This window comes from Phacochoerus africanus, chromosome 1, assembly GCF_016906955.1.
Source record: "Phacochoerus africanus isolate WHEZ1 chromosome 1, ROS_Pafr_v1, whole genome shotgun sequence".
Lineage (NCBI taxonomy): Eukaryota > Metazoa > Chordata > Mammalia > Artiodactyla > Suidae > Phacochoerus > Phacochoerus africanus.
In genome coordinates this window covers 288931615-288942687 of record NC_062544.1, presented here as the reverse complement: position 1 = coordinate 288942687, position 11073 = coordinate 288931615, and the positions used below count along the sequence as shown (strand labels likewise).

At 50.2% G+C, this 11073-nt stretch overlaps 1 protein-coding gene across 1 annotated transcript; it reads left to right on the top strand.

Moving 5' to 3' along the window:
• The first annotated feature begins 1957 nt into the window (after positions 1 to 1957).
• LOC125137753 (aryl hydrocarbon receptor-like) lies at positions 1958 to 10169 on the top strand. Its single transcript, XM_047798789.1, has 4 exons — positions 1958 to 2149; positions 6162 to 6304; positions 6917 to 7119; positions 7970 to 10169. Exons 2-4 carry the CDS (start codon positions 6164 to 6166, stop codon positions 8406 to 8408), a joined length of 783 nt encoding a protein of 260 aa, XP_047654745.1. The 5' UTR covers positions 1958 to 2149; positions 6162 to 6163; the 3' UTR covers positions 8409 to 10169.
• The last annotated feature ends 904 nt before the right edge of the window (positions 10170 to 11073 follow it).

Genomic DNA, 11073 nt, shown 5'->3' with positions numbered 1-11073 from the left:
GCTCCCTGAAGGGCTGGGGGTGAATGGGCACTGCTTTTAGCCCCTGCCAGGCTAGCCCAGCAGACGAGGGCATTGGGCAGCTTGTCCCTCTGCTGCTGAGGAGAGGCTTGAACAGACGGCGTAGCCCTGGCAGGGGGACTCGAGATGCAAAGAGGAAGAGAAAAACACGTTGAGTGTATTTGTTTAACTGCTGTCTGAACTGCTCTTGGTAGATATGAGTGCACGCGCGCGCGCACACACACACACACACACACACACACACACACGCGCACTCCTGTCCTTGGGAGCAGAACTGAATGAGAGGGTTTGAGCTGAGCAGATAGCAGGATGTGCTTGGCCTGCCTAGGAAGTGACGGCTCAGGGATGTGTGTGGCTCCCACACCAAAAGGAAGTTGGGCAGGAACAACGCACTTCTGGCCCTGGGCCCTCAGGAGCTCTGCCTGCCTGGAAACAGCGAACTGACTCTTCTCTGCCTCTCCCCAGGCCCTCGACGGCTTCCTCGTGGCAGTTTCGGAAGACGGCTACGTTTTCTACGTGTCTCCGACAGTCCAGGACTACCTAGGATTCCATCAAGTGAGTGACTTTATCTTTCAGTTGAGGAATTGGGGCGCCTCTGAGGGCGGGGCCTCGTGACGCCTGTCCCTGGGGCCACTGTGGAGACCTGGGCCTCCAGCTCAGTCCAGCATACTCAGTCCTGCGTGTCCTCGACAGAGCCCCCCGAGTGCTGGCCTCCTCACCGAGGGGAGGGCATGTCAGCCCGGGTCCTCTGAGAAGCAGAGGCCAAGGCAAGAGGCCCTGAGGAAACCGAGGGAAGACCTGGGTGGGTTCCGCAGGAGGTGGAAGCCATCACCTCCGTGCAGGTCTGACCTGGGCAGGGGCTGGGGAAGGAGCGAGAGAGCAGAGTGTCAGGTAGCAGTGTAGTTCTAAGGGAATTCGGCAAGGCCATGGCACGTCCTCCAGCTTGCTGCCCCAGCAACAGTGCATCACAAGTGGGGGGGGGGGGTGCCCAGAGCCGGTGGTGGGCGGGCTGCGCCAGGGGTGGAGATGGGGTTCCCAAGCCTTTTTGCTGCCTGGCTTTCAGAAAAGCCCCTGTGCCACCGTGGTGAAATCCCTTCCACTTGCTCTTAGTGCGTAAGGTACCTGCACACGGGTGTTGCTGGTTTCCAGGCTGCACAGCTTAGTGAGTGTGGAACCTCAGGCCGTGGACACACCTCTCAGGTCTCCAGCTGCAGGCCGCTGACCACACAAATCCACGTGGCAACAGCTCTGAGGCAGGCATCAGTTTGGTTTTCAAGGAATGCATTAAGACGTCTCAAGGAAAACTGGCTTGAAGAGTATTGAAAACAGCTGCAAAATCTGTATCGAGACAGGATATCTAATTCTTGCTCAAGTCACTGTGTAGCCAAACTCATTCCTTTTGAGATTACTCTGGTGTTTATATTCCCTCATGTCCTCCAACAAGTGACAGAACAAACCTGAATCTCCTTGGAAAGGAGATTTTTGTTCAAATTCAGTTTAATCTGTTTATCCAGGAAAGCTGATGCCTGCCTTCAGGGAAACTCAACATTCTCCTTCCATAAGGCTTTAGGCCAACTTGGGGCATCCCAGTAGCTGCCTGCAAGTGCCCCATCCCAGGCGCTCCCCTGCAGCTGGCTTGTGACATCTTCTCAGCCTTCATTCTTCCCTCCCCACTGGCCCCAAGCACTGCCACCCTTTTTGAGACGCGATACAGGGATGGCCTCCAGCATCCTGGGCGTGACCACCTCCTGCAAGGTCGTCTGAGTCCCGGGTTGGCAGCAGCCCAGGAAGCAGGCTGAGCGAGACCAAGGAGGGCATCTGGAACAGAGTGTACCTGCCAGCCCCCAGCATGGGGAGGGACGAGGGCATGTGAACCAAAGAGGCTGGGAGGGATGTCAGAGGGGAGGCGTGGCTCAGGGACACGGGAGGTGAACCGGTCGCACCTGGCCTCACGAAGGCAGGAAGCAGCCCCAGGAGTGCGACACTGACCCTCGGCCTTTGCAGTCAGATGTCATCCATCAGAGCGTGTTCGAGCTGATCCACAAGGAAGACAGAGCCCTGTTCCAGAGCCAGTTGCTCTGGCCTCCAGGCACAGCACCCATCGGCAGAGAGGGAGAGCACGACACCCACCGTAAGTCACCAAGGCTCAGAGGGAAAAGGGCTGGAGCACAAACCAACCCTGTCCGTGTTTCAGTTACAGCCCACAGTGAAGAAACAGGACAGGAAGTTAGACTTCCTCAGCTCAAAGCTGTATTTCATTAAGCACTGATCAATCACCCAGTAAAGGCCCGGCTACATGATGGGCTCAGTCCTGCGTGTCCTCGACGGAGCCTCCCCCAGCACTGGCCTCCTCACCGAGGGGAGGGCATGTCAGCCCGGGTCCTCTGAGAAGCAGAGGCCAAGGCAAGAGGCCCTGAGGAAACCGAGGGAAGAGCTGGGTGGGCTCCGCAGGAGGTGGAAGCCATCACCTCCGCGCAGGTCTGACCTGAGCAGGAGCAGAATCAGGACCAGGCAGACTCCATTGAAACGGGGCATCTTTCAGAAATTTTTCATATCTGTGACCTCAGCTGATCCTCCCAGGAACTGGAAAACATCTATGAGGCATGGATTTCTGTTGTTTTTACACCAGTAAGATGCGGGAAGGAATTTCCTACCATTTGGATCCCTGATGTAACCCCAGGGCCCAGAACAGCACCTGAGACAAAGCGAGCACTCGGTGAGCGCTCATTGCTTTAACGGATCAACGTACAGACAAGGAGACGAAGGCTCGCCCAGATGGGTGCAGCTGGTGAGTGAGAGGGCTCACACAGGAGCGAACATCCTGCCTGCCCAGGTGGGTGCTACTCTGAACCACGATCAGGCTGACAGGGAACTGTGAGTGTCTGCCTGGCCATGTGTCACCCGGCTGGCTGGTGAGGAGCCGTAAGCAAAGGCCATATTGTCATCTACAAGTCAATGCCATTTTCCAAGTCCAGACGCAGGCCCACTCCCCAAGGATTTAATTTTTTTTTTTTTTTTTTTTGTCTTTTTAGGGCCACACCTGCGGCATATGGAAGTTCCCGGGCTAGGGGTCGAATCGGAGCTGTAACTGCTGGCCTACACCACAGCCACAGCAATGCAAGCTCCGAGCCACATCTGTGACCTACACCATAGCACACAGAAATGCCAGATCCTTAACCCACTGAGCAAGGCCAGGGATCGAACCCAAATCCTCACGGATCCTAGTCAGTCCATTAACCGCTGACCCACGAAGGGAACGCCGTCCCCTGAGCATTTAGAGTGCATTTAATGCATTCACACTGGATGCAAGGAAAGTCTCTTCCCCGTTCAGTTGCGAAGGATGGTCAGAAAGGAATGAAATATTCAAAAGACAGATGTTTCACTTAGAAAAAAAAAATGCAGCCACATGCTGACTTTTGCATGTTAATAATGATTTCCTTTTCGCAGTAGAGAGTCTAAAACACTAAACAGGAATAAACTTACAGGACTGACTAAAAGGTATGGTTGTATAAACTTGAAACATCCAGCTTGAATTCAGTGCAGCCGTGGCTCCGTGAGCTGTCTTTCTCTCTCCAATGGCTGCTCCCACTTGAGACACTCCACACAAAACCGTGGCAAGCAGCCCACGTCTGGGGTGGGGTGGGGGAGGGGATAAAATTATTCAATGAAGTCTGTCTCTACTTTCTTTTCTCTTTTCCAGCAGATCATCAGCTCCTTGAAGGGAGGAACCTTATCCTAAGCACTGAGCTTTGTGCCTCTGTGTGGGCCTTGGGACGCCTCGACCTCTGTCCACGTGGACTAGCCAGGGTCAGGAGGGCAAGGAGCAAAGGGCTGGAGTTCAGACCCCTTTACACTTTCGGACACTGACAAGCTCAAGTTCTGTCCCTAACAATGGCCACTCTGAAATTTTGCCCAGAGCTTCGTATTTTAAATTTTCTTGTATACCTTTCCACCGCTGCAATAGCAGAAACCATACAGCAGTCTACCTACCTGTTTATAAATGCAGGCATGGCAATATTCTTCAAAATACAAATAATACTAACAGTGCTATAAATATGCCAGAAAATGTCTAAAGACCACCCACCTAAGCCAAATTCCAGTAGATACATGCTTTATACATGTGTATATTATAGGTTCTAATATTTATTGAGGGTGTACCACATGCCAGGAACTGCACTGGGAGCTTTATTCCATGAGATTAAGAAAAAACAGTAGTTAAATTTATCAGATCATACTCGGATTAAGCCCTTCCCTTCACTCGTCCCATTAAAACATTTAGGATTGCTAGGGAGTTCCCGTCGTGGCTCAGTGGTTAACGAATCCAAATAGGAACCATGACGCTGCGGGTTCGATCCCTGGCCTTGCTCAGTGGGTTAAGGATTCGGCGTTGCCGGGAGTTGTGGTGTAGGTTGCAGACACGGCTCAGATCCCGAGTTGCTGTGGCTCTGGTGTAGGCTGGCGGCTAGAGCTCCAATTAGACCCCTAGCCTGGGAACCTCCATATGCCACAGGAGCGGCCCCAGAAAAGACAAAAAAAAAATTTAGGGTTGCTAAGCTATCACAAACCTGCTCTCATTTTATTCTTCTGCAGAACCCAATTCTAGCTAAATCAATTTTCACATGATACAAGGAAAACCATCAGTGTAAATATAATCAGACTTGTCAGGTTGAGAATTACAACAAAAGAGAACAGATTGGGGTTTTGCACCCCCAACTTTCTAATGAAGTTTAGATGGTACTTAGACGGATTTTTAACCCTAAGACTTCCCTCGTATTGCCCTTTGAGAAGACTTCTCTGCAAACTCCTGGGATAGGAGAGGAGTTTGGAATAGGAACTGCCCCCCCCCCCAAAGTGAAAAGCGGCAACCTCCAAAAAAGTGCTCCTTCTTGGTGGGTAAGACTGCCATGTCACTTTTCTGTGCATAGCATTTTCTTTTCCTTATAAGGTGGCAGTAACTGACATTCATTGTGGAAAGCAAGAATGAGAAAAAGCTTCATTTCTACTACATTTGGTTCATTCTTTCATTTAACTAATGTGTACTGAGCACCTATTATGTGCCATGCTGTGTTCCAAGCATTAGGGGTAGAACCGTGAGCAAAACAAACTTCCTATTCCAGTGGAGCCTAAACTTAATGAATAGTTACATACCATTTCTGGCGGGGTACAGCACCAAGAAGAAACTCAAATTAAGTAAGGAGAGAGAAGGTAGGGGCAGGCATGCTGCCATTCAAAGAGCTATGGATAAATGGGGGCGAGCAGTGTCGGTGGAAGTAACAGCAGAGATGCAAAGGCCCTGAGGCAGAAATGCGCTCAGCAAGCCTGAGGAATGGCAAGGAGGCCACTGAGAAGGCTACAGCAAGAGTGAAGGGGAGGCTAGGGGGAGATTACTATAGACTTTGAGGTAGGAAGTCAGTGGAGCGTTCTGAGCCGAGAAGTGACATGATCTGACCTATTTTAATGTCACCGTGGGACAGACTATAGGCGGCAAGGCTGGACACAGGGACACCAGTTAGCAGTCTATGGCAAGTCAAAGCAAGAAGGAAAATGATGAGTAAGAGCCGGTTTACATAGAGGCTACAACATGCCAGGCACTATTCTAAGTGCTTTACATATATAAATTTGCTTAATTCTCATAGCCTCATTAATTCAGATACAACTGAGGCCAAAAGAGATGTCCAGTAACTTTGCCAGGGTCACACAACAGCTGAAGCTTCAGTCTAGGTCCAGGGTCCATGCTCTTAACCACAAAGGTGTTTCTGTCCAGCCTATAATGAGAACACTGGCCAGCAGGCTAAAGGCGAAAACGCTAAGAAGTGATTGCTTACAAAGTATATGTGAACGGTGGAGCCAGTATGGTTGCTGGATATCTATGTCATTTGCTTCATCTCATTTTTATCTTGATTCTCACGACAACGTAAGGCAGGTGAGCAGGCAGGACTGCTAGAATCATTTGATGAATGAGAAACCAGCCTTAGTGGCCAATCAAGGCCAGTCTCCTGGGGAAGGACAAAGTCCACTTGGCCACAGGGCTTGTGACTCCACATTCTCTCCGCCCACCAGCTTTTTCCAAAACTGCAGATGTCTCAGCTCTGTGATGATGACTTCTCTGGTGGAGTCACCTCACTTGTCTCTCTGTCTTCCAGCTATGTCTGCAAAGAAGTTTCTTCCACTCAGCGGTGCCCCCACTGACAACCTGCAGCATCTGCCTTTGGAAGACCCCGCCTATCTTGAAAGAAGCTTTGTCTGTCGGTTCCGCTGCCTGCTGGACAATTCTTCTGGGTTTCTGGTAATCGCACTGTCCTTAGCGGGTCAGGAACTTCTTAAACCAAAGCATGGCTCTGCTCAGACAAACACTGCCCAAAGTTTTGGCCAAGCTTCCTTGCCATCCCTGCAAGGCCTCTGGCCTTCAGCCCACTGCCATTTCAGAGGGTCAGACTCTTGAAGATTAAGATGCCTTTTGAAATGCTCTGCCTCTGTTAACCTGGGACTTAGCTGCACCTGTGACCTCTGGCACGGCCCTGAGTGGGGATCCCCGGTGACCTCGGGATGTTAACATCCACCTTTTCCACAGTCACCAAAACCAGCTAATAACGCCCCCAACTCCTGGACTTGCGCACTCTTCACAGTTCAATGACCTCCACAGCATGAGGGCCCTGAGGGAGGACCGAGAAACCATGAAAAATTATCAGGGCCTGAAGAGAAGAGCAGAAGAAATAGGAGACCCCAAACCTGAGCACACCTATGCTCTAGGGGAAGAGGGTAGGGAGAATCCTGCCTGTTTAGCTCCAAAGACACTGGACCCTCCCGAGCTCCACAAGGGGAATTTATAGCCACTGTTTTAGCCACTTAACATCCTCTTTCTTTTCTCTAATTATCTTTTCGGGTCTTCTTTTTCTAGGAGTTGAATTTCCATGGCCATCTTAAATTCCTCCCTGGGCAGAACAAGAGGTCAGAAGACGGCATCCTCGAGTCTCCTCAACTCACCCTGTTTGCTATTGCAACGCCTCACCAACCACTTACTATCCTGGAACTCCAAAGCAAAACAGTCCTATTTCAAACAAAACACAAACTGGATTTCACACCTGTAGCCTGTGATTCCAGGTACATCCCTCTGACTAGAAATCAGGACTCAAAGAGTGTCCCAACCTGTTATAGCCCAAATCCTAGGTCTTGAACCAAAGGCAAGGCAAGAATCATTGGCCAATCCTACCCAAATGGGTTCTCTAAAGTGAGTCAGTAGAAACTATGCTATTTATAGGGCCAACGTAGCAAATCTTCCACATAGGAGTACCCGGACTGGGCTAGAGTGATGCAGATAGCAAACACCTGTCCTCTTCTCAGAGCCTTCCAATGACAGATCAAGGTGAACTCCCCAGAGGGCCCACTGTGAAGAGATCTAATAAACTAGGTTGGGCCCAAATGTTCCCAGATTTATTTGACCATTGAGCCTTTCTTGGGGAGACATCCATTAACAGGCTCCAATTCCAATGCCTCTTAGAACAAATTCTAGGACGGCACTGGTTTAAGAAAAAGTGATCCAAAGTATCATTATTACAACTTGCAAGTTTTAGGGAAGTCACAGAGCCCTCTGATGAATGGCTGTGGAACTTAACAAAAAGGCCACTCCTTCTCTTATATGCATAACTTTAGGTACAACACGGGCAAATAAGCATAAGCTTATTCTGGAAAACAATTTTGGAGCACATGTGTGGCAGAAGTATCTGAGAGGGCACCACAATCTTTTCGGTCCTTCCCCAGCGGTGCTGGTAGGAGAGGTGCCGCTTCTGAATCTGGAACGTCCAGGGGAAACTGTTCCTTGAAGCTTGTTTCCAGGGTGAGATACGATGGGTGGGCACAGAGCTGAAAGGCCTGCTTCAGAGAAGAGGGTAGGGCGCTGGCTCTGTTCCTTTCCACCACGAGGCTGTAGGTCAGGCCGCGGTCTCTTCTACAGAGCAAAGGCGGTCCTGGGCTACACGGACAGCGAGCTCTGCAGGCAAGGATCTGGCTACCAATTCATCCACGCAGCCGACGCCGCGTACTGCGCTGAGAATCACGTGCGCAGTGAGTCCGGGAGGCGCTCTCGGCCCGCCCGCCCCGGGAGCCGGGGCCTCGCGGCGTCCACCGCCTCCGTCCACCGCCTCCGCGGCTCCGACCGCCGGCTGCCCCTCCCCGGGGCGGGCTCCCGGGTCTGGGGGGCGGGCAGGGGGCGCCGAGGCTCCCCTGAGCGCGCCGGTCTCTCCGCAGTGATGAGGACCGGCGAGAGCGGGCTCACGGTGTTCCGGCTGCTCACCAAGCGGGCCGGCTGGCTGTGGGTGCAGTCCAACGCCCACCTGCTCTTCCGCGACGGCCGGCCCGACGGCATCGTGGCGCGACAGCGGGCCCTGACGTAAGTGAGGGGCCGCCGTAAACGGGGCTTGTCGTAAACGGGGCCCCGACGGAAGAGAAGCTGGGAAAGCAGCGCCGGATTAAGGGCCGCGAGGTAGGCGAGGGCGCTGCGGGAGGCGGGGGCCCAGCGCCCTGTGAGCGGAGCTCGGTCCTCCTTCTGCAGGGAGTCGGCCCCTCCGAGGTCCTCCGGACTCCGTGAGGCAGAGCGGGGTGGGGGTGTTTCTCCAGACCGTAGACGACAGGCTTCGTCCCCATGGGCTCAGTTGCGCCACCTGTAGAGAGAGTAGGAGTGATGCACAGGAACCAGCCCGGTAAGTATGCCTTGCCCCCCAGTGGCTGGCAGAGTTGGGCGCGAAAACCTGCACGTGGCTTCGCCCGCCTCTCTGCTGAGCCGTTAATCCAAGCGCGTCCATGCGCTCTCTTTCCCTGAGGGAACCCCAGAGAGGGGGTTATCTGCTTCTGCGCCTCGTGCGCTTCCTCACATCCTTCTGGTTCACAGATCCTTATCCTCGGGCCTCCTAGACCAGTACCACAGTGGTTGCTCGCGAGGCGGCCCTGAATACAAGTTGCAGAAAATCCCAAGGCTCCATTTGCCCAGATTTCAAACTCTGAATATAGTCTTCCATCCACTGTATTCAAAAGAAGTAGCAGTGCTCCATTGCACTCAGCAAAAATCTATTTACCTTTCTTCCACAATGCAATTCTTCAACCTGCCTTCTCCACTTCTTGTTCACCTGCTTCTGCTGTGACTCTGTGACACGTGGCTTTTGGGGGGGAAGAGTATCAAAGCAATCCCTCTGTAGGCTCTTCAGTGTGGCAGGCTGATTACAGCCTCTAGCACACTTCCTGAGTAACAGAGCAGTGGCCCCTCATTCATGCCCACTCTGTTGTCAGCATGTAATGTGCAACATATTTGCAAACTGTGATGTGCATGCAAGAAGACTCCAATTATTGTTCATTCTTTTTTATGTTGCTAGCGTGTCTGACAAACAAATGTTCTCTCCTAGCTTGTGGACCCGCATGACTGGACCCCATTTGGGTCTGTGGCATGTGTGTATGAGGTGGGTGGTCGGGATTGGAAATATAGTGAATGATGATTGAGCCCAAATAAATTATCCAGTCCAGGTCTCATTAGCACCATATTCTGAAGAGTGACCAGAGATCCAGTAATGCCAAGCTATGCCACATATAACAAACTTTCCTGCCTTCTGAGCCTGCAACCTTGCTGAGTAATACTCAGGGGAAATTAAAGAACTGTGTCAAACAACTTGGATTCTGAGCCCGATTCCACTCTGGCCTCAGAAAAGTACCCCATAAGTGTGCCTCAGTTTATTGTCTTGCAAAAATAAGAGGGCTTTAGTGTGTTTTTTCTGTGAGTCTTACCAGCTTTCTTTGGATTCACGATGCAAGAAGTTCAGGGACCAATGGCATCATTGGCTAATATTTGTTTCACTGAATGTGTTAGCAACACTTACCCATTGTAGAAAGTGAAAAACATTGCAAAAGTGAAATAAAAATCAGCTGTTATCAAATTTCCATTTGTGGCTCAGTAGTTAAGAACCCACCATAGTGTCTGTGAGGATGTGGGTTCAATACCTGGTCTCGCTCAGTGGGATAAGGATCCAGCATTGCCACAGAGTAGATCGCAGATGCAGCTCAGATCCAGTGTTGCTGTGGCTGTGATGTAGGCCTACAATTGCAGTTCCGATTTGACCCCTGGCCTGGGTACTTCCATATGCTGCAGGTGCAGGCGTTAAAAAAAAAAAAAAAAACTGTTATCTTACTACTCAGAGTATTGTCAATGTGTTGATTTTTCCTTCAGGTATATCTGGCACATATTTTGAATCTTATACTTGAGATTAGATCCCATATATAGTTTTATGTCTCTGATTTTTCCACATAAGAATAAGTTAAAAGCAATTTCTCACATCAAAAGTACCCATAAGGATCTTTATGACTGTATTATATACTCTTATATGGATACATTGTAGCCTTTCATCAAATATTAAAACTTGGGAGAGGAGGGTTTTTCATTATTACGAAGATATCATGATAAGCATTTAGTATATGAATATCTGACTGCTATTCTGATTTCCTTAGAAGGAGTCTCAAGAGTAGAGTTTTTATATCAAAGAGTTAAAACATTTCAAAGGCCCTTAACACTATTGTCAAATTGCTTTTCACAAGGGTTGCACTATTCTCTGGCCAGGCATAATGCTGCACCAACTTTAGCACAGATTTGTCCTAGCACCAGATAGAGCAATGAAAAGGCAGTTTGTCAAGAAACAGATCTAATGAATGAGTGGAAAATGAAGTACAATTAAAGAGGCATTTTTAAATCCATAAGGACAAAACAAAGTAGTGAGGTTAGGGTAGCAGATAAGCCATTGGGAGGATGGGAGAAGTGAAATCTCTACCTCATACATTTTACTACAAAAATTTATCCATATTTGATTCTCTTTTTTTTTAATTTCCTGGAAAGTTCTGCTGGTGGTGGTGGTGAAGTTCCCCTCTGTATCAACTTTCCCATAAGTAGCAGCTATAGCAACAACACTAATACTCTGGTCAAAGTGGTAAAAAACAGTAACAGTTACTGCAGTCTTGGAGAATCAATGATTGAAAGGTGGGAATGGCACAGGGCGAGTTTCCTGGTATACTGCTATTTGGGGA